Source organism: Diplotaxodon limnothrissa, linkage group LG17 (assembly GCF_057381915.1).
Source record: "Diplotaxodon limnothrissa isolate DT_005_m linkage group LG17, D_limnothrissa_male_GT1.1, whole genome shotgun sequence".
Lineage (NCBI taxonomy): Eukaryota > Metazoa > Chordata > Actinopteri > Cichliformes > Cichlidae > Diplotaxodon > Diplotaxodon limnothrissa.
This window is the reverse complement of record NC_140612.1, coordinates 18,046,688-18,070,182: the sequence shown is the minus strand read 5'-3', so window position 1 is coordinate 18,070,182 and position 23,495 is coordinate 18,046,688. Positions and strand designations below refer to the sequence as shown.

The following is a 23,495-nucleotide window of genomic DNA, read 5'->3' as shown; positions in this document are numbered from 1 at the left end:
GTCAGACATGCTGTAACTGTGGGGTAGAAAACTGCATGAACACCATACAGCAGGGGTCTCAAACTCCAGTCCTCGAGGGCAACTTTTCCATGTGTCCCTGTTACAACACACCTAGTAGGTCATTAGCAAGAGTATAGAACTTGACTGCATGCTGCGTTGGCAATTCAGCCATTTGAGTCATGTTACAGCAGCTCATGAGTGAATGAACATGGTGCAATAAAAGTATTTTTAGAAGTATATGTTTCCAAATACATACATTTACTTAAATTTACTTGAGTAGGGTTAGCATGCAGTCAAGTTCTATACTCTTGCTAATGACCTACTGACCTATTGTATTCAGGTGTGTTGCACCAGGGACACATGGAAAAGTTGCATGACACCGGCCCTGGAGGACTGGAGTTTGAGACCCCTGTCATACGGAATATGACAGGTGTGGTTGAACTGCGTGAAGACTCTGAAGTTTCTCTTTTCTTCTGGCAGGACAGGAATGTGGCCTTGTCTTGTGAGCCACCGTAAGGATGTACTTGAAGTAGAACTGGACCGTCACCGTCACTCTTCACCTTTTCAAAGACAAAGCAGTCATTTAGATAAAATATTAGATATTGTTTACCTGTAAATGCACAAAGAGAATTTAGAAATTAATTCTTGCCTCAGAGTCTCTGGAATCTAAAAAAGCTAAATATGATGATATTCAGCAACATAAATTAGTGTTTTAAGATTAAGATTTAAGATTACAATGAATTTGTGATTGTTTCAAAGCATACTGTCGTGAGAGAAGGCACTGAACACAGACTATTTGCTGGGGAGGTTGCATAGCTGTGTAGGTTGGCGAAAGGAGCCGGTAGCTGGCCGGGGCATCACGATGGTTGCTAGTAGTCTGTAATAGAATAGAAAATAATGGGAGTAAATATTTCTAGTCCAACATCATCAGATAACCATCAAACCATCAAAATAAAATTAAACATTTAAATAAAATTAAACACCAATAATCTCCAAAAGTTGATTCTGTTCATCTGGAAAACGCTACGTCCAGATAAACAGAATGAACCTTTGGAGATTTACTTACCTGGATGATTGAGCATGCATCAAGACGTTTAAATGCCAATAAATTGTTAAAATTGAAAAGCATGTGTCTCTTTGATTCAAATGTGATTATCTGTAAATATGTCGCTGATATTAAAAACTGTTTTAAATGTTTTAATTCATGTTCAGACACAACGAGAACAACCATACTCGAAAGGGCAGGTCCCTGTTTCCTATTACGTCCTCAAATCACGTTGTCGCTGGGGTTTTTCAAATACGTCCGTTGTACTGACTTAAAGTCGCACCCGTGCGGTGACTTTTCATCAGTATCACTTAAGCTGACAAAATGAGTGGACGCGGAAAAGGAGGAAAGGGACTCGGGAAAGGAGGCGCTAAACGGCACCGCAAAGTTCTCCGTGATAATATCCAAGGCATTACTAAGCCTGCCATTCGTCGTCTAGCCCGTCGCGGTGGTGTGAAGCGTATCTCCGGCCTGATTTACGAGGAGACCCGTGGTGTACTTAAGGTGTTCCTGGAGAACGTGATCCGCGATGCAGTCACCTACACCGAGCACGCCAAGAGAAAGACTGTGACCGCAATGGATGTGGTGTATGCTCTTAAAAGGCAGGGCCGTACTCTATACGGTTTCGGAGGTTAACGCTACTGTCTTGATTCCAACACAACGGCTCTTTTAAGAGCCACACAACTCGTCTTAAGAAATAAGCGTTCCAACTTTACTAGTGGCTTGGGTACACCGAATTTTGTGAAACTGTTAAGAGTGCTAATGAGACTCTTAAACATTGCAACGTGATTGTACATAGAACTTATGGGCCGTTGAAACGGCCGTTGTGGCTGTAAGTAACTCGTCGGGCTGGCTTCGTGCCCCAAACAAAAATGGCGACGCCGCTGATGTGAAGTTAACAATGTTAACTTTTTTTTTCCACCTAGCTTTCCAATATCCACCTTTCCTAACCTTAAAATGACTGTCTTGCTCATTTCTCAATGAAACTATTTCCCTGTAAAAACCTAACATTAGTTGCCTTGGGACATAACTTTTTTTTTTTAAACAAAATGGATGCCATAACGCGCTGTGACGTAGTCTCTAGAAATGGCTTCTAATCCGGTGGCTCAGAGCTGCGCTGTGTTTGTGATTTAAGGTGAACATTTTCTATTTAGAGTTATATCAGAAAAGCAAGTTTAAAAAAAAACCCTTCACGGACACGAGTTTTAATCTCCTGTGAAACGTTCTCTAAAATGACAAACTTTCGATGTTTCTAATTTAATTATTTTTCTTTCACCACAGAGCCAAGTGAGAGGTAGAACAGCATTTTCCCGTGCTCTCTTACGAACAGTTTGTAACAAGTTTTCATAATCAGGGACTATTGACTTGTGAAATTAGCTCTTCAGATGTAGTTGTGTGGCTCTTAAAAGAGCCGTTGTGTATAAAGTGGTCTCAGATCAGCTTATGCCCTCTCTCCGCGGATGCGGCGGGCTAACTGGATATCTTTGGGCATGATAGTGACCCTCTTGGCGTGAATGGCGCACAGGTTGGTGTCCTCGAATAAACCGACCAGGTACGCCTCGCTTGCCTCCTGCAAAGCCATAACAGCAGAGCTCTGGAAGCGCAGGTCGGTTTTAAAGTCCTGAGCGATCTCCCGGACCAGGCGCTGGAAGGGTAGCTTGCGGATCAACAACTCAGTAGATTTTTGGTAACGGCGGATCTCCCTCAAAGCCACGGTTCCGGGCCTGTAGCGGTGAGGCTTCTTCACGCCACCGGTGGCCGGGGCACTCTTACGGGCAGCCTTTGTAGCTAGCTGCTTCCTGGGAGCCTTTCCTCCGGTGGATTTACGTGCTGTCTGCTTCGTTCTAGCCATGTTTAGTAACTATCGGCTTCCTTTCTTCAGTGCCGTCACCAGTCTTATAAAGCCAGCGCCGGCGTGTGGGCAGCGCTAATTGGTCCAATCTGTGCGCGTGATCAACGGCTCGTCTGTTGAAGCGGGAAAATCAAAAGTCCTGATAAGGAAGTGAAGCCATAGATTAAGCGCAGTGATTCAAACCAGAGCTGAATGAAACACACCCCAAAACGCAGAGCTTAATGGAAAACACAACTTTTATCAAATCATTTAAAAGATAAAGCCAATTAGACTGAATGTAGACTGGTGTATTGGTATACAATATACACAAAATAATAGTAGTTTTATCATTCTTAATATGTATGCTCCCTCTTGTCAAAATGAGCAAGAATACCTTAGTAGGCTGGCCTTTATTAATACATTTATTCAAGACAACGATACTTACAGCATATGTTTTGGGTGATTTTAATGCTGATCTCACAGACAGCAGTTCTTGGTTTGCTAACCACTTAACCCACTTTTGTGAAGTTAACAATCTTATCCTGTCTACCCAAATGTTACTGCCTGCAGAGAGCTATACATACATAAGTGAAGCCTGACATAGTACATCATGGCTGGACCACTGTATCTGTACAGCTGATGGACATGCAGCTTTAGCAAACATGACTATTAGGTATGAGGTAACTCTGTCAGGCCATATACCTTTTGGTTTTACTGTGAATGTGGAACAAATGCCAGCAACAACTGGAAATAATATTGCTAATATTGCTACCAGTGTAAAATTAGACTGGTCAGCATTTGGTGAAGATGATTTCTTAGCTTATCATAGTAATACCGATATACATCTGAACAACATTTCTTTGCCCAAAGAAGCTATTTTGTGCAAGGATGTCAACTGTAAGAATGCTGTGCATAAACATTTACTCTGCTCCATGTATGATGATATAGTGACTGCTCTGTATGAAAGTGGTACACTGCTTGATAAACAATATAAGCATAAGGAACCTAACATCAGACCTGGCTGGAAAGAACATGTATCCATGTACCATGATCAAGCTCGCATAGCTTATAAATGTTGGGCCATGGCTAGAAGACCTAAACAAGGCCCAGAAAAAATGTGCTAATGCCAGATATAAGTACGCTGTTCGCTTTATAACTAAAAATGAGCAAATGCTGACAGCAGATTCTTTGTCCAGGAAAATGTTGTGTAATAATATGACAGATTTTTGAAAAGAGCTCTTAATGACTGTAAACCTTTTCTACCATCAACTGTTGAAGGTGTTTCTGGGGCAGATAACATTGCAGCATTATGGAGACAGCATTACAGTGCGTTGTTTAACTGTATAAAAAGTGAACCATATGAGGACAATTTTGACATGAGTAATGACACAATAAGTGTAAGGACATATGAAGTATATGGAGCCATTCATAGGTTATCTGATGATAAATCCTCTGGTTTGGATCACATCACTGCAGAACATTTAAAACATGCTAGTTTAAGGCTAGCTCCTCTTCTAGCACTCTGTTTCACTGGGTTTATGATTCATGGCATATTACCAGACTCAATGCTGTGTATTTTACTGGTACCAGTTATGAAGGACAAAGCTGCAAATGTGAGCTGTTTGGATAATTATAGGCCGATTGCACTAGCCAGTATTTTATCTAAGGTGTTAGAAAGAATCTTGTTTGACAGAGTTAGTGTGTTCTGGTTCTGGATTTCTGTGAACCACAGAAGCCTTTTTGATAAACTGAAGAGACGGGGAGTTCCTCAGTACATCGTGAGGATTCTTTCTTACTGGTACGCTCATCAGAACATGCAGGTTAAATGGGGAAGCAGTATTTCTGCCCCCTTTGGTGTCAGCAATGGTGTTAGACAGGGTGGGATTTTGTCTCCAATTTTATTTAATCTATATGTTGATGATTTGTCCATACAGCTGAGAGCCTGTAACACTGGGTGTATATTAGGTAAAACATTGATAAATCATCTTATGTATGCAGATGACCTGGTTGTTTTTAGTCCAAGCAGTGCTGGGTTACAGGATCTTCTCAATGTCTGTACTGAATATGGTGTGCAATATGATATAAAGTACAATGCTGTTAAAAGTGCTGTTTTGATATGTAGAACCAAGCAGGATAAACACCTACATTTTCCTTTGTTTAAACTGCCCCAAAAAACTCTTGAAGTTTATAAAAAGATGAAATACCTCGGCCACTTTATTACTGAGCAAATGAATGATGATGATGACAACGGTGTAAGCTCTATGTGCAGGCAAATACTATCACACGCAAATTCAGCTTTTGTTCACTTCCAGTTAAAGTGGCTTTGTTTAAAGCGTATTGCACACTTCTATATACTGCCCCCCGTTGTGGTCATCCTACAAACAATGTAGCATGCAGAAGCTGCATGTTGCATATAATGATGCGATGAGAATCCTTTGCAGGATACCTAGAAGGGGTGGTGCCAGCCAGATGTTTGTAGCTGTGGGTGTTTGGACTTTTAAAGCACTTTTAAGAAAGTTAATGTTCAATTTTAGAGAATGACTGGATGGTTCGAGTAACAGTGTAATTTTAGCACTCACAGATCCGACAGTGAGTGGTTCCCATTACTCATCCAGTCTGAGAAAGCACTGGTTGAAGTGTTTGTGTATTTATTGATTTTTTTTAAGTAATTGTGTTTTATGTATATTTTGGTTTTATTTATATATATATATATATATATATATATATATATATATTTAAGGTTTATACCTTGTGTCTTTGTGTGTGTGTGTGTGGGGGTGTGTATTTCTGTCTTGTTTTTATGGACATGAAGTCTGCCCATAAAGATTGATTGATTGATTTTTCCGACACCATTAAATTGTCAGCAGACAAGAAAGCTACTACAGCCTGCAAACAGACGAGTTGGTGAACACAGAAGATATCAAATTAGTGCATACATTAAAAAACATAACCAAATAAAACATATGTATTTTACTCAGACTATCTTCTAAGATCGAAGATTTTAGAGAATATTTTATTTTCAATTTAACTGAACTCACCAGGTATTGTATGTCTCTTACTTGTTTAAGCCCCGTTTTAATTTTTGTTTAATGTTTTTGGCTGATGGCTGAGACTTATGGACGTGTAAAACCAGTCACAAATTCAGAGATTGCATTGGTCTACATGGACTGGGTCTTCCAAAAGGCCGGAAGTGAGCGGCTGTGAAATTGGACACCCCGACTAATTTAAAAAAAAAAAAAAAAAAAAAAAAAACCACACACCCTCCTGACAGCTCATGGTTCTCCTGGCTTTGCTGAGCTTATTGGTTTAACATCATTTCTCCTTGCATTATTAGTACCCGGTTTTTAACATTAAACCCTTTAAAATTTCACCTGCGACAAGGAAACTTGGTATAAATAATTTGCATCATGTTCATCACGCTCAACCTGAGTTAAACAGACTTCTAAGGCTGTGCCATGACAGGAACAATAACAATATTGATGTAAAAATAAGTTTTATTTATGAACAGACTTTCGAATAGAAAGTGCAAACAGTACACGTTCACAGCACATCAGAAAGCATATTTACAAGCTTTAAATTTTTAGGGAAAAAAAAAAAAAAAAAAAACCCACACACACACACACACACACACACACACACACACACACACACACACACACACACACACACCACAACACAAACAAACACCAAAAGGGTAATTCTTCGTGGATATTTACAGTCCAGAGGCGGGTGGGACAGGAACCAGTCCAATTACAGTCTGTGATAAAGCCAACATGAAGCATAAAGGAGTCCGATGAGCAACCGGAGGATCTCTCAGAGAAACAGCTGGTGGCTCTAAAAAGAGCCTTTTGTTGCGAAGAAGAAGCGAGTGGTTTACTTCTTCTTTGGTGTAGCCTTCTTGGCCTTAGCAGCTTTAGGCTTTGCAGCCTTCTTTGCAGGCTTTTTGGGGGTCGCTGCTTTCTTGGGCGCGGCTGTCTTCTTCACCTTGGGGCTCTTTGCCTTCTTGGCCACAGCCTTCTTTGCAGCTGCCGTGGGCTTCTTTGCCTTCTTCGGGGTGGCTTTTGCTGCTTTGGGCTTCTTGGCGGTGGCTGGTTTCTTAGCTGCAGTTGCCTTCTTTGCCGCCGGCTTCTTTACTTTAGCAGCGGGCTTTTTGGCTGCCTTCTTGGGCTTCTCCGCTGGCTTTGCTGCCTTGAAAGAACCGGATGCCCCGGTTCCGGTGGTGTGGACCAGAGCGCCTTTCTGCACCAGGCTTTTCAAAGCGCGCCTGACGTGAGCAGAGTTATGCTCTACGTCGTAACCGCGAGCGACGAGATCCTTCTTAATAGCAGCCAGAGAGAGTCCTTTACGTTCTTTGGACTCTTTCACAGCTTTTACGATGAGCTCGCTAGCGGACGGGCCAGGCTTCTTGATAGTCTTGCTCGCTGATGCCTTCTTCTTCTTGGCCGGGGCCTTTGCTGGAGCCGCCTCGGCGGCCGGTGCTGGGGCTGCTGCGGGAGCGACTTCTGCCATGTCGTTAAGAGAGTGGTGTTTGTCGATGAGACGATAGAAATCTCCGCACAGTGACTGGAACTTAAATACAACACGAGAACCGTGGAGACTCAACCCTGCCTGCAGCTCACAGCTGCAGCGAGAAGACCTTGGCTCTTGTGTTTTCTCCTCTTAATAAACTACGTTAAAACAATATCTGAAGGTGAAAGTAGATAAAAATTTCAAATCGAATCGATAGAGAAGAACTTTCTCTTTATAGGGAAGCTTTATAAACTTTATTAGTTTTCTGCAATTTGTTTTGGAAGCCTTTAAACCTGCCCTGTCCGCCGCGCCGTGAGGCACCGATTCGTGTCTTTTCTCCGACATTTTTCTTCTAAATGCGTTAAAATCTAAAATAACCCCTCAAAAACGAGGTAAACAGCGAGGCAACATGTTTGTCCACACATGCTATGTCAAAACAATGATCCCCGTCGGATACCTTTTCATAAAACTGAGGTTATTTCGGTGCCTGCAAACACACATGAGTTGGTGGAGGAAACAGTGTAACTCGTTAACTCCACACACTCTGTGCCCTCAATTTACTGTAGATTTTCATTAATTAATGATACACGAATTATAGCTCTGGCTCCGTGAAATGTGTAATATGGATAAATCTAACAGTTTAACAGCACTACAGCTCTTAGACAGGCAAACAGACTATAGCTCCACCAGGCTCAGCATCATCATATTGCATCCCAGTTCACTGGCTACTGCATCCCAGTGCAGTCAAAACGCTAATCATCGCTAATAACACCCATCAAAAGAAAATTACAAGTAAATATCCAGAGCTGACAATGTTCACATAAACAGGAATAGATTAAACAGTTAGTCTGGAAAGTTCTGGCAGGAAACTCTCCACTTCCTTAACCATAGCTGCTTTTTGGCCAAATGTCAGTGGCTGTAAGCTGGAACTCCTAAAATTAAGTGTTTCAGTACTTTCACTGCTTGACTCTAGTGTTGTGTGTTTGTGTATATATATACATATATATATATATATTTTCTTGATTTGCTTTGAATAATGACTCATGGTTGTCAAGCAGTTAGTTCATTTGAATATTAAGCCTCTTGTGGGTGTGGGTACCTTCTCTGAGTTTGAACTCAGCAATTTGAGTCAGTATTGGTGGTTCAAAGTTAGAAATGCTCAGCCAAACTTAAATACTGAAAAATACTGAAAATAAAGTAAAAGTTTATATTTAGTTACTGATTTTAGTTGGATTTTTTAAATGTTTTAAACTGACATTTTCTTGTTAAACAATACAATTAAATATACATTTCTACTCATTTCTACAATACGTTTATAATTAAGTTACTTTGAATTCGTGTATTGGTCATTTCATCAGTTTAAAATTAGATTACATCATTAAACTTTATTTAATCCCACACTGGTACAACAGGAAGAGATCTCCGTCGGATATGTTTTTACAAAGGAAGAATAGTGAAACTATATGTTGGAAAAATAAAAGTAGAAAGAAAAAATAGATTAATAAAATCATTAGAATTTTTTTAAATTCCACAATAATATGCTATATACAAATGGTTAAAATGTTGAGTAGAATTATAATTGTTAACAATAATATTTGATTATCTACAGAGCAAACAGTGGAAGTGATGAACATGTATTTTTAGACAGTGTTTATCCTGTTTGGATATTGTACAGTTTGACTGCTAAAGATAACGACCTGCAATAGCACTCCGTCCTGCTGTTGAAGGACTCAGGTCCTCCACAGTCTCATGCAGCGGATAGCAGGTGTTGTCCATAATCGACATTAGCTTAGCCAACAACTGCCTTCTCTGTGGGATCTATCTAGGGGACTATCCAGGACTGAGCTACTCTCTTTAGGTAACCATCTTCTGTAGGTTTGTAAAAATTACAGGAAAAAAAAAATCACACTTCCTGTTTTGTGTGGAATGAAAAAGCCTAAGATGGTTGTAGTGGTAATGAAGATAAATATGAGCAAGGAATTCAGTGCATATGGGGACTTTATTTGTTTTGGGGATTAGACCCAAACCTTTGCTTTCTTTCCTCTTGTTAATTTTAGTTCAAAAACTGTCTAAATGCTGTTTTTCTGTTTCAGAATTGGCCTTTAGGAGTAACATAAAAGCACAATCAGTCCTCATGGAGTAAAGCTATTGATCTATTACCCCTTACCTGACACAAAAATGTTTTCAATTATGACAATTTGAGTGATAAAATTCTGCATAATTATTAAACTAATTACAAATTATATATATATATATATATATATATATATATATATATATATATATATATATATATATATATATATATATATATATTTAAATAGAGATAGATAGATATAGATATAGATAGATAGATAGATAGATAGATAGATAGATATAGATATATATATATATAGATATAGATATAGATATATTATTAGCCATCGGCAGGCCATATTACACACTATCCAAGCCAGAATTACGCAGTGCTACTACTACTGTACAGCTATCTAGCTAATCTTAGTAAGCTGAAAAAGAAAAGTTAGCTATACATTTTCACTTTATCAGCTAACAGGTACTTAATTAGCAGGGCAGGGGTCTGACTTGAAACTGGAAAAACAGCATTATCTTTGACTACGAGTTCAAATAATTCAAAACTTGCCAATCCCAAGGTTTTAGCTATAGAGCCTATGCTGAACAATAGCCATATCTAGTGGCTCTAATAATATGCATAGTTTAAAAAGTGACCATTATGTATATATTGTATTACATATACCTAAAATTGTCAACTAGGTTACAGAGAGAGGGGAGAGAGCATTTCTCTTTTCTAAACGGGTGAAAGTCACCGGCCTTCCAGGTCCCTGAACTGCTTCCATGTTTCGTATTCTAAAATATGTGACCCTGAGAAACTTTAAACAAATAGTTATTATTAAAATATTTAATCGAAAATTTATGACATTCTTTTTCTGTTATATCCGTGAAAGCAAGGCCAGGGGTGTTTATAATGTGCCTTTTTGTATGTTGTCCAGCAGAAAACAAAAAACCTGTATAAGGTAGATTTACTTCAGGCCTGTTCAATCATACTGCATCAGATTTTATTAGGTGCAGTTTTTTGTGCTTCAAAACCCCGCTCAAGTATTGTACTAACATTCGAAGTATTGAGCCCTTTTATAATGGGCGTGTCTAACCTATATTTCATACTAACATGTTTATAGCTGTAGCTCACATGTTTAATTGTTAAATATTTTTATTTTAAGTACTGAAACAGTGAAGGTAAGTTGAATAATTATTATTTTGATTCAACTAATGTTCGATAAAGGTCAGTGAACAAGGATGCAGTTTATTAAAGCAACGTAGATCTTAGTTTAAAACAACTAGTTGAAGTCATAGCTTTCTTTCTATTTCACATAGTAATATTTATAATACAGGAATATCTGAATCAGTAACTAAGAAGTTAAACTAACTAAATTTAGGAAAACGCTGTGGGACTTCGTGCCTGGACAGTTTCTTCCATCAGCCCTAGTGTGTTTGCAGACACTGAGAAAACCTCGGGCTAATGAAAACATGTCCGCAGAAACTAGGTGTTTATGCATGAGATGTCTGCAGAAACATGTTATCTCGCTGTTTAACCTCATTGTTTGTGGTGTTTGTGTATTTTTAAAGCATTTACAATAAGAAATTGCAGGGCAAAGAGACGGAGCAGTGCGTCGAAGAGAGGTTTAAGTCCGCCTCAAGCAAACTGTAGATGAACAGTAAACGTCTACAATGCTTCTTTGTAAAGAGCAAGTTCTCCGCTATCATATCGGTTTAAGTTCATGCTTCAGTTTCTCATTTAAATGTGATTTTAAAGCCGTTTTTGGTGACGAAAAAACACAACTATCTGCGCCCTCCCGCCGCGGACACGAGCAGCAGGCTGGGTTGAGTCTCCATGGTTCTCATGATGCGTTTAGGTTCCTGTTTCTTTCGGAAATTCCAATTTGGCTGTGTAATTATATTATTGGCATTATTACTATTAGTTATTTTTAGTCAGTCGGGTGACAACACGATGACAGGGGGAGCTTCACAAGCGCCCAGTGACTCTGCCGCCCAGGCCAAAGCTTCAGGGAAGAAGAAGAAAGGAGGATCCGTTGTGTACAGAGCTGTGGCCGCCTCCCAGGACCGCAAAGGTCTTTTCTACTACGCCATAAAGCAGGCGCTGACCTTCCAGGGCTACGATGTGGATCAGCACGGCTTCCTCATCAAACGCGCCATTAATATGCTGGTAAAAAGCCCAAGTAGGTGTTAAGGGAAACTGCACTGGAAGAAGTGCCCTCCGCTAAGCCAAGTAGGCCGCTGGTTCCTCTGAATCAGCGTCCAAGAAGAAAGCGTTAGCTCGGAGAAGATGCTTAAGAAGCTCAAAACGCTCTTTTAAGAGCCACCAAACTGTACACTACAGGGCTGATTTCATTTTCAAATGAAGAATGAATAAAATTAATACACACATCACCCCTTCAGACCTCATCAACTTAATATAAATGGCTGTTTTGCTTCCAGATACCAAGTGATTTAAGACAAAGGTGAGAAGCTGTGCTATTATTCACTCATAGGAGCGAATCTAGGATCAAAACTTTACAGGAGTTCAGCCCTCAAATCATAACACTAATGTTGCCTATTTGATGCTGTTCAGAGAGAAAATGTACATAAGTGGACACTTTAGTCAAATTAATGACCCTGCATTATCAGAAGAATTGGAACTTTTGCTTGCTAACATTTTAGGCAGAGTGCATTTTGGATTTTACCACTCATTTGTTTCATGAAATTACCTCTTAATGTTATTTCTGCTGCAGCAACACGTCTGGTTTATTAATAAGGGATAATACACTGCAATAAATCAACACACAGGTTCTTGGTTAAGTGGTGGCGGTTCGGGGAGAGGGGCCAGGTGGCTGTCATCCGGTAGTTAAGTACTGGAGGTGATCCATCAATTATCCAATCCGAGGATAGGCAGAGATTCCACCCAGATACCTAGCAGCCACGCCCAGGTGTCCACCTCCTAGGAGAGAAAAGGGGAAAGATACCCACAGCCATCCTCTGGTGGGAGGAGTAACACAAAACAAACACATCACTGGATCATAACAAGAGTTTGTTATATTTCCTGTTCCACCACTTTGGCTGTTGTGTAAACACGATTGCTATGATGCTTTTATTTCCATTGCAGTCAGTATTGCTGGTTTTGCTCTCAGGCTGACTGAAGATGAGTAGTTTGGAGGAAAAGGAGATCAGGGCAGAGTCTCCAGCACCCAGCTGTCTGTCTATGAAGAGTGACCATTCCAAAGATTTTCCTCCAGTCTTCAGTCATGAACCTGGACCCTCAGACACAATGTAAGAGACTGCTTCTACTGTGGATTGAGCTGAATATGATTTGGGTTGTTTCAGTCTTTTTATATTATTTCAGAAGCATTTGTAAGAATTGAGTAAGTTAATTGGGCTGAATCTACTCTGGAGAAGGTTATTTTCCATAATATAGGATAACAGAGGATTGCTGTATAATCATTAGTAGCTCATCCTAAAACAAGAAATTATGCTTGATGATGTAAAATTCATACATAGGATAAATGTACATGCAAAACTATTTTTAGCTGTTTTGCATTTGAAATAACAAAAACTTGTCATGGGATGGTTGTATGGAAGGCAGAGTGAACCATACGCAGCTTTATTAGCTGGCCAAGGCAAATATGTCAACACATAAGGCATTTAAACTGGAGCAAACTGACTGAAAACCGACACTGCCAGATAGATGAGAGAACACATACAGTAATATGAGGGGGGGATCACCAATTGAAGAAAACCAAGGGCTTAAATACACATGAGGTAATAAGTGATGTGATGGAATACACCAGGGAACACAGGAAATAATCGGAGTTATGAGACAGTGGAAGCAAATCTGAACATATGTGAGACAGGCGTTGAACAAAATAAAACAGGAAGTAATGCAAACTAAGAAACAGACATAAGCTTGACACTGGGACGGGACAGTAAACAGAGATGGAGACATTAGAGACTGAGACGACAAAAGGACAAAACACAGAGACAGAGTGGACAGCAAAAACAGGGAACAGACATGAAAACAAACAACAACCAAAACCTGGAAACATAAGCAACAAAACTCTGAGGCTCTCAAAACCTGAACATCACATGAACATAAGTATCTCATAATTCTGAAGAATGAATAACAAGTCCAAAAAAGGTCTCAGAACCATAAGCAAGGTGTTACTTTGTGTGACTCTATAAAAGTTTAGATGTTTCAAAATAAATGTTCTTGTAAACTCTGACCTAAAGTAGCCTGTGATAAACAGAATACTTTGTTTCATCAGATAAAATCATGTAACAAACAGATATTCAAAAATTGTAATGTTCAGAAGAAGTAAAGTTGATATAAAAATCTTACACAAGTAATGAAATATATCTATTGTTACATTACAGGAAATGTAATGGAACAATCACTTTTGACAGGAAAAACTTAATTGTTTAACATGAAATCAACACAACATTAGTGGTAAATACTTAGGACTTGCTACTGAGCTATAACACGTTGGCAGCTGTAGCTCAGACGGTAGCAGAAATCACCTGCTATTTGGAAGGTTGGTGGATCAATCTCTGCTGCTTCAGTCTGGATGGCAAATATCCTTGGGCAAGATACTAATACTGAGTTGTTCTCCATGCCAATACATCGATCCAGACACAGACATAAAAATTTGGATCACCTCTAATTTAATGTTTCTAAATTCAGATTAAACTAGGGTTACTGTACTTGGCCCTAAAAGATTTAGAAATAGGTAAAGATATCGTCTTTTAATGTCATTGCCTGGGCTTCCCTAACACTGGAAAATCTGAACAAAGTCATTTTTGTTCAAAATATGTCTTTCAGTTTACAAATTTGTAGGACTGCTTTCCTCGATTTGCACAGTATCTCTAAAATTAGAAACGTCCTGTCTCAGAGTGATGATGAAAAACTAGTTTATGCATTTATTACATGTAGGCTGGACTATTGTAACTCATTATTACTGGGCTGTCCTAAAAACTCCCGGAAAAGTCTTCGGTTAATCCAAAAGGCTGTAGTGAAAGTATTGACACGGACTAGAAAGAGAGAACATATTTCTCCTATATTGGCTTCAAGCACAGTTATACCAAGTTTCTTTTTATACACTTCAGCTCGGCATTCAACAATCATCACTAAAAGACTGATAGCAGAACTAATTAACCTTGGCCTCCCACATATTAATCCACATCTGTATGTGGTTTAAGGACTTCCTCAGATACTGCCCACAGAGTGTGAAAGTAGGGCCTCACCTCTCTCGTCGACACTCAGTCTTAACATTGTCTCAGGGGAAGAAACTGTGAGTCTGGAGGTGTGGTACCTGATTGACCTGAGGCGCTGACCAGACGGCAGCAGGTCTCTACACATTTAGGTTAAAGCTCTATCATGAAAACAAGACGAACTGTATGTCTTTGGGAGAGCATGCAAACTCCATACATCCCAGCCTGATGGTGGAATTGAACACAGTTCTTGCTGTGAGGCAACAGTCCTAAACACTGTGCCACAGTGTGTTCCCGGTGCCAGAATAACAGGATTCAGCCCCATAAAACCAACCCTGACAGAGTTACAGGTCAGTGCCCAAAACCGGTAACATGCAAAAGAAGAAATGTCTCACTTGTGGTGTGGTGGTCAGAGGAGTTATGATTAAATTTGAGACAATGACATCCAGAAGAGTTTAACCTTGAGGAAATATAATTATGAAATATAATTATGTGTTTAAACAAACTCACCAAAAGGCGGCAAAAGTTTGAAAATACGCCCAAGGTGCTGTAAAACAAAAGTAGCGTGAAAAAAAACACAAAAATAAAAACAAAACAAGAAAATAAAAAATCACGAAAGAATAATAGGACTAGGCTCAATGCTCACAGTCATACAGCAAAAACTACTAAAATCTACTCCAGGCATACAATATTAAAATTTCTCCCATACACACGCTTTAAAAGAAAAAAAAAAAGTTAGTGAATAGTGATATACCCACCACTTGATAACTGTCAGCTGCACCGGTGATGGTCATTGTAACGCTTAATTTTAGCTTCAAACACTCAAAAAGAAATTCCAATGTTTTCATGAAGGGCAACTATTAGTGGACAGATGATGGTCGATTCGATAAATTCAGAAATTGTCAGGTGTAACTGTCCCAATCCTGGGTCTGGTGACCCAGTGTTTGTATTTTTGGTTTAGTATTCTTTGATTATTGTTATTCATGATTTTGGTTTTCCGTCCCTTAGTGTTTATCTCACCTGTGCATAGTCTCTGTTCCTGTGTCTACTCTGTGCCTTTCCTTTGTCCAGTGTTTCATCTAGTCACTCTTGTCTCTGTATTCCCTGTCTCCCCAGTCACTTTGTTAAGCTTCGGTCTTAAGTCTGAGTTTTGGTCTGTGTGTTTCTCTTTTTATTTTGATAGTTCCTTGTCCTGTGTTCAGTGTATTCAGTTTTTCTTCCTCCGTAACTTGTTATGTAAGATTAGCCCAGCTGTATTTCCCTCCTGTTTCCCATTCCCTCATTTTGACCTTGTTTTATTTAGGCCTTGTGTTTTGCTCTGTTCGTTGTTGTATGTTTCTCTGTTTTACTCCTGTGTTAATCATTCTAGTTAACTCCTGGCTCCAAATTTCTCTGTTTAGTGTTTTTCAAGCTCCCTAGTTTTTGTTTCCCATTTAGGTTAACTTTTGTATTTTTGTCGCTTGGATGTTTACAGCAAATAAAGCAGCCTCTTTGAGTTTATCCCCATGTGTGCCTTGAGTCCTACACTTGGGTCCACATCCTGCCTGCCACATCAATAACCCTGACAGAAATTTTCAATTAATAATCCCATGAAACAGTGGTGTTACTGGTTACAGTTTAAAATCTTTAAGATGTTAAGCCTTCTCAGATTCTGGAATTTATTTTTTTGGTACAAAAATGATTTCAAGAAAATAAAATACAATAAAGTAATTTTGTTTGGAGTCAAAATAGACCAGAAATAAAAGATGCTGAAGGAGAGACTACTAGGTGCTCAGAACTATAAACATGCCAAAGTTTTTTTTTTTTCTAGAAGCCAGTGCTGGTTTTAAACCTTAGTATTTCTTTTATGCCAGTGGTTTGTATTGGTCAAAATAAATTTTCATTGTCATTCACAGAGAGAAGGGAAGTCATGCTTGTGTGGAGGAGCAGCTGTGCTGCTGTGTTTTGTGTCAGGATGTCCTGAAGGATCCAGTCTCTACCAGCTGTGGACACTGGTTCTGCAGACAGTGCTTCACCTCATACTGGGACCAGGCTGCTTCATCGGGAGACTCCCCCTGTCCCCATTGTGGAGAAAAATCCAGTATCAGAGCTCGACTCCAGACTACCAGTCAGAGTAGCTGTGAACAAAGTAAGTCTGAACCTCTGTGTGCTGTTGGACTAATTTCTGAAAGCTGGATTTCTTGTTGATTTGTTTAAGTATTAGAGATATTTTTATGTTCTTTAGTTTCACAGTTTTTTTTTCTTTTTTCCAGCAATTGCAGGTTTGCAGGAGGTTTTAGATGAACATAAGATCAGTTTGAAGAGGAGATATGAACATGTGAGTGAAGGAACTGATGAAAAACGAAATGGAATTCTTCTCAACAACATCTACACTGAGCTCTACATCACAAAGGGACAGTGTGAAGAGATTCATAACCAACATGAGGAGAGGCAGCTGGAGATAGCTTCCAAAAAGAAGACTCTTGATGACACTCCAATCAGATGCCAAGACATTTTTGAAGCCGTATGTGACCAACAGAGACCAATTAGAGTGGTTCTGACAAATGGCGTAGCTGGCATTGGAAAAACCTTCTTAGTGCAGAAGTTCACTCTGGACTGGTCAGAGGGTTTGGAGAACCAAGACATCAGTGTGGTGATTCTGCTTTCATTCAGGGAGCTGAACCTGATCAGAGATGAGCAGTACAGTCTTCTAGAGCTGCTCCATATTTTTCATCCAGCATTACAGAAGGTCACAGCAGAGAAGCTCGCTGTCTGTAAACTTTTGTTCATATTTGACGGCCTGGATGAAACCAGACTTTCATTGGATTTCATCAACAGAAAGCTTGTGTCTAATGTCACACAGCAGTCATCAGTCAGTTTCCTGCTGACAAATCTCATCGAGGGGAATCTGCTTCCCTCTGCTCTCATATGGATAACTTCTCGACCTGCAGCAGCCAATCAGATCCCTCCTGATTATATTGACAGGATGACAGAAGTACGAGGCTTCACTGACACCCAGAAGGAGGAGTACTTCAGAAGGAGATTCAATGATGAAGAGCTGTCCAGCAGAATCATCTCCCACATGAAGACATCCAGGAGCCTCCACATTATGTGTACAATCCCAGTCTTCTGCTGGATCACTGCTGCAGTTCTGGAGCACATGTTGACTACAGAGCAGAGGGGAGAGCTGCCCAAGACCCTGACTGACATGTACTCACATTTCCTGCTGGTCCAGACAAAGAGGAAGAAGAACAAGTACCTCGAGGGACGTGAGACAAGTCCACAGGAGCTGATGGAGGCTGACAGGGAAGTTCTCCTGAAGCTCGGGAGGCTGGCCTTTGAACAAATGGAGAAAGGAAACATCCTGTACTACCAAGAAGACCTGGAGCAGTGTGGTCTGAGTGTCACAGAGGCCTCAGTGTACTCAGGAGTTTGTACAGAGATCTTCAAAAGAGAGTGTGTGATCTTCCAGAAACCAGTCTTTTGCTTTGTTCATCTCAGCATCCAGGAGTTTCTGGCTGCTGTCTACATGTTCCACTGTTACAACAACAAAAAGACAGAGGTGCTGCAGGACTTCCAGGAAAAAGACATCTCATCTTTGGATGTCTTTTTGAATAGAATCATGGAGAAATCTCTTAAAAGTGAAACTGGCCACCTGGACCTGTTTGTTCGCTTCCTTCATGGCCTGTGTTTGGAGTCCAACCAACAACTTTTAAAAGGCCTAATGGGTCAGACAGACAATATTCCAGAACACATTGAGCTAATCATCATTAACTTGAAGAAGATGAACATACTTAATGTTTCTCCTGACAGAAGCATCAACATCTTCCACTGTCTGATAGAGATGAACGACGTCTTAGTATATCAAGAAATCCAAAAGTTCCTGAAGTCTGAGAGCAGATCAGAGAACCTCTCTGAGATTCACTGCTCAGCTCTGGCCTACATTCTGCAGATGTCAGATGAGGTTCTGGATGAGTTGGACCTGGAGAAGTACAACACAACAAAGGAGGGACATTTAAGACTGATTCCAGCTGTGAGAAACAGCAGAAAGGCTCTGTGAGTCCAGATGTGATTGTAAATCAGTTTACATTAGTTGTATAGTTTATCAGATATTCTCACTACAATATTCCCAATGTTATTCTTATACTTTTACACTTTTCTTCTTACTTCCCATACATTACATTTCAGTTTGATCTTCTCACACATCTGGAGCTGATTCAAAAACTGTGAAAATATTTATTTATAATGAAAGATTATTCTAATTATTTCATTTTGTCAGTAGCTTAAAATTTTTGAAGCCGTTACTGAGTGTCGCAGTTATTTGGTTTCAGTAATATAAATGAAATCAGTAAAGTTATTCAGTAAAATCAGCTCAAGAGCAATATTTTTATAAAACTTGTAAGAACCAACATGAGACACCATGAACTACTGATCATGTGAGATCAGTAGTTCATGATCTAACAACATCTTTCTGATTACATTATGTTGAAAAATATTCAGCCCTACTGAATTATTAATTGTGTTTGTGCTGAACAAATTTTTCAGAAGTTAAAAATAATGCTGGGAAGCATTATTTAAGGAAGTAAGCACAGTCATATGTCATCCACATTGAAATATTTCATTATGTTTATATTTAATGAAGTTCAGGTCTGATACTGTTGAGTTATTAGTTTTATTCCTATACCACGCGACAACAGATTCTAAATGTTTCAATTGTGGATTTGAAGCTGAAGCAGTGGGTGAGTGCTTATCCCATTCATATGCAGATTAGGAATGAATGGGAAATCTCTCTCCTAGGCTGGGTAGGGCACACTCTACGCAAACCTCCAACCAACATCATAAAGCAGGCTGGAACCCCCAAAGCAAGCGAAAGAGAGGCTGCCCAGGAAACATCTGGCGAACTATTGTTTAATGTCAGCCAGATCAGGTTAGCTGAACCACTGGTGTCATAAAGCAAAATGCCAAACAGAAACTGCTTCTTATTAAATTTAGGGAGTAATCTAAAGTGTCTTCTTTATAATAACATGTTTTCTCCTCTACATCACAGACTTTGTAAAGCTTGGCTCTCAGAGACTCACTTTGAAATTTTGGGCTCAGCTCTGATGTCCAACCCCTCCCATCTGACAGAGCTGGACCTGAGCTTCACCCCCCTGCATATTTTGAGTGGAAACAACTCTTTGCAGCATTCAGCAATGAAACCATTGCTTGCTGGTCTGGAGAGTCCACACTGTAGACTGGAGACTTTGAGGTCTGTTCAGTTAAACTTTTCTTTCTAGGATATTAAAGTTGCTGGAACTATTAAATAATCCCATTATAACATAAATTAGTCTAAGTCTGTTAGCCTCAACCAACTAACCAACCCAGTGATGTAACATTCTGTACTGACTGAAGATGGCGCTAAATATGTTTCGAGCACTTTAAATTTAAGCACTCTTAAATCCAGCTTCACAGACAGTGTCACATTTATGTCACCTTTTGAATGCAGGGCTCAATGGTGTAAATTAGCCTATATATGTGTAGTGTTTCAGTGCCCTTCAAGGTTAAGCAATAGTCCAAAGAAGGAGAACACTTTGTCACAGTGTGCAGTCGTGTTTAGGTAGACGCTAACTTGTTTAATGCATTTCTAAAGCATCACTGACATGTTTTGGTCAGTTAAAACTGTTCTTACCTTTGCCAAATCTTTATATTTTGCTGTACTTGAATCCTTCGTTGTAGAGGAACTAAACACAAGTAACAATTTTATTAGATATATATTGGTAAAACTTTTGCTGCTACTATTCTTCTGTAGTTTTATAGTAGAACTGTGTTGAATGAGCTACTTACATTGACCTTTACTGAGAAAACTTTTATTCCGTCTATTTTATTTTTGTAGTGAATTATATCCTGCTGCTACTGCATGTACTGGTTATAGAATTATTTTTAATAACAGAGAGAGAGAGACCCACAGATTTTGTATTTTGGAGAGAGTGGGCCTCTGTGCACATTAACTGTGTAGATCTTAGAAAAAAGGATTATAGATATTGACACTGCTGGTCCTCAGACTTTCAAAACAATCATATAGCTGCTGCAGGTATTGCCACACATAATGCGCAGCCACTAGCCAGATCTCAACCACTGGGAGTCCCAACTCCTCCTCCTGGAGCATATCTGGTTTCTGCTATGAACACGTGTATTTATTCCACTGCAGTGAGAGGCACCCAATCAGTGCTTTTTGGTGACAAGAGGCACTGATTGATGCCAGATACGACTTTAAAAGCTTTCACATCCCCCAGTAACTCAGTTATTATTGCTGGCTCTTTTACCTAGTGCTAAAAGTGATTTGTCTCAAATTATTGCAAAATATTGTGATTAAGGAAATTTTGTTATTCTTTATTCAGACTGAAGTGCTGCAGGTTGACAGACTGCATGTGCTGCTCTGGTCTCTGCTCTAAAGTCCAACCCATCCCATCTGAGAAATCTGGACCTGAGCAAAAATGATGTGCAGGATTTAGGAGTGAAACACATTTGTGTTTTTTTGGAGAGTCCACACTGTAAAGTGGAGACGCTGAGGTCAGTTGCCTGTTAGCATTCTCTTAGAATTTATGATTAATATGAAGTTGTTTCTATTCTAGGAGTATATTGTTTAGTCTTTTGGGTATAGTATTATTTTCCTCTCCTTCTGAATTCTGTTTTCCATGTTTCTAGCTCTTATTTCCTTGTTTGATTATAATAGTTTCCTTTCGTGTGTAATCTCTCCTAGTTTTATCTTTGTGTTTTGTCCTTAGCATCTTCGGTGTGAAGTCAGTTTTGTCTTCATATTTGTTTTCCCTTTCTGTCTTTCTCTTTCTGTTCCTGTGTTTTCTTATTTCTTGTCTTATTTTGTGAGTCCCTCATCTCATGTGCTTTGTGTTCAGTTTTGCTTCCCCTTGTCTCATCATTTAGATTCTGTTCACCTGTGTCTTATTTTCCCCAGCTGTGTCCTTTCTCGCTAACTATGTCTTGTGTTTATTTAAACACCCAGTTTTCCTCAGATCCTTCTTTCATTCTCCCACATGCTGTGTATTCCTGTTTTCTGTTGGGTCCCTTTAGTCTCTAGTTTTGGTTTTGGTTTTCTATGAGTTCCAGCAATTGACCTGTCTTTTGAGTTTGCTTGTTGTCTCTGGAGTCATGCTTATTGGGGCCTAAATCTCCCTGCCACACAGTGAACAAACATGGATACGAATGTTTCATGCACAAATCTTTAATTTATCAATATTTTCATAGTTTAATTGGTTTGTTCTTTAGGAAAATAGTCCCCCTGACCTTGCATATGCACAAATGACAGCCTTACTGCTTTTTCAATTTAAACATGATGAACGAGCCATCACTACTGTTACTAATAATAACAACAATGATTACAATTATTATTTTTATTCCCTTTGGTCATTGTTTACTATTTTCCAAAACACCATATGCCATTAAATGAAAAATAAAAGGAATGTAAAGAAAATAAAATGCAATTGTGGTGACCCACTAGAGGACTCCACTTACACCCAAGCTGAGAGGAAGGATTCTGCTGTGTTTGGGCGCAATATGCTCAGTTCATGTTTGGAGGTGAAAAAAGTTGGAATGTAAAACCAGAGCTCCTGTGTCGTGTGTCACATGCCTCCATACAATCACTAAGGGAATGACCACTCTTCAAAGGAAAAAATGAATTAAATTGAATTGAATGAAATCAAACATTTCCCAATATACAAATGTGGCAAGAACAAAACAGGCCAATACACAGGTTTCAATGATCCAACAGTAATTTTGCATGGTAACAAACTTCTTCAGCAGGTTAAAACATTTCCAACATTTCCAAGCAAATATTATTAAATGAGGCCACTGACGGGAACAGCAGACATCTCAGTGCTTAACTCATCATTTATAAAGCATTAGTTCTCCTTAGGATGTATTTTATAAACACATAAAACATAAATGTTATTCTTGATCAATGAACTTATATATAACATGTTCATGGTATCATAAGTGATTAACAAAGTATTTAGATGCATGCACACACACACAAATGTTTGCAGCTGAGAATAAATATTTCTATGTTCTGTATCTCTTTGTGCTTTGTCTATGTCATTTTCCTGTTGTGGACATAGCTTAGACTTGTTTGAGTCTTAAGGTACTTTAATTTTCATTTTTAAATTCTTTTCTAAAGAGAAAGCACATTATTCCTATATTGGCTTCTCTTCATTTACTCCCTGTTAAATCTAAATTTAAAATTGTTCTCATCACATACAAGGGCAAGAATGAGCAGGCTCCATCGTATCTTAACGACCCTATATTACCATATCATCACATTAGAGCACTCTAATGGTGTGTGTGTGTGTGTGTGTGTGTGTGTGTGTGTGTGTGTGTGTGTGTGTGTGTGTGTGTGTGTGTGTGTGTGTGTGTGTACTTTGTTAATCAGTTATTGAGACTTTCTAAATGATAACGCCAACACATTATATATAAGCTTATTAATCAAAAGTAAACATTTATATCTGTATTTATAAATGACATATTAAGGAGATATTGATATTGATTCTTCAGATCACTGACAGAAAGACAACAGTTTCTTCTTTTATTCTTTATGCAGCTTGAGTAACTGCAGTTTGTCGGAAATCAGCTGTGCTGCTTTGGTCTCTGCTCTGAAGTCCAACCCGTCCCATCTGAAACATCTGGACTTAAGGAAAACAACCTGCAGGATTCAGCCATGAAAGAGCTGTCTGATCTTGTGAAGTGTCCACACTCCAGACTGGAGTATCTGAAGTAGGTAGAGGTTTCGGTCCAATTGCTTTCAGCAGTACCGTTTCAATTCAGGGTTGCTTTCTTTGAAGAACCCAGTCTATGTAAGCTGGGTGC

At 39.2% G+C, this 23,495-nt stretch overlaps 3 protein-coding genes and 1 pseudogene across 3 annotated transcripts; 2 read left to right on the top strand and 2 right to left on the bottom strand.

Annotated features, from left to right (window-relative positions):
- Positions 1-1,361: 1,361 nt before the first annotated feature.
- LOC146614859 (histone H4) lies at positions 1,362-1,772 on the top strand. The gene has a single exon (XM_085376542.1). The coding sequence runs from the start codon at positions 1,370-1,372 to the stop codon at positions 1,679-1,681; it is 312 nt and encodes a 103-aa protein (XP_085232668.1). The 5' UTR covers positions 1,362-1,369; the 3' UTR covers positions 1,682-1,772.
- A 707-nt stretch (positions 1,773-2,479) lies between these two features.
- On the bottom strand, positions 2,480-2,901 carry LOC146614858 (histone H3). Its single transcript, XM_085376541.1, has one exon. The coding sequence runs from the start codon at positions 2,895-2,897 to the stop codon at positions 2,487-2,489; it is 411 nt and encodes a 136-aa protein (XP_085232667.1). The 5' UTR covers positions 2,898-2,901; the 3' UTR covers positions 2,480-2,486.
- A 3,611-nt stretch (positions 2,902-6,512) lies between these two features.
- Positions 6,513-7,404, bottom strand: LOC146614857 (histone H1.10-like). The gene has a single exon (XM_085376538.1). It carries the CDS (start codon positions 7,383-7,385, stop codon positions 6,750-6,752), a length of 636 nt encoding a protein of 211 aa, XP_085232664.1. The 5' UTR covers positions 7,386-7,404; the 3' UTR covers positions 6,513-6,749.
- A 5,193-nt stretch (positions 7,405-12,597) lies between these two features.
- On the top strand, positions 12,598-23,406 carry LOC146614856 (NLR family CARD domain-containing protein 3-like; annotated as a pseudogene).
- Positions 23,407-23,495: the final 89 nt, after the last annotated feature.

Coding starts and splice junctions, on each gene's coding strand:
- LOC146614859 (XM_085376542.1), top strand. CDS start 1,370: ATGAGTGGACGCGGAAAAGGAGGAAAGGGACTCGGGAAAGGAGGCGCT.
- LOC146614858 (XM_085376541.1), bottom strand. CDS start 2,897: ATGGCTAGAACGAAGCAGACAGCACGTAAATCCACCGGAGGAAAGGCT.
- LOC146614857 (XM_085376538.1), bottom strand. CDS start 7,385: ATGGCAGAAGTCGCTCCCGCAGCAGCCCCAGCACCGGCCGCCGAGGCG.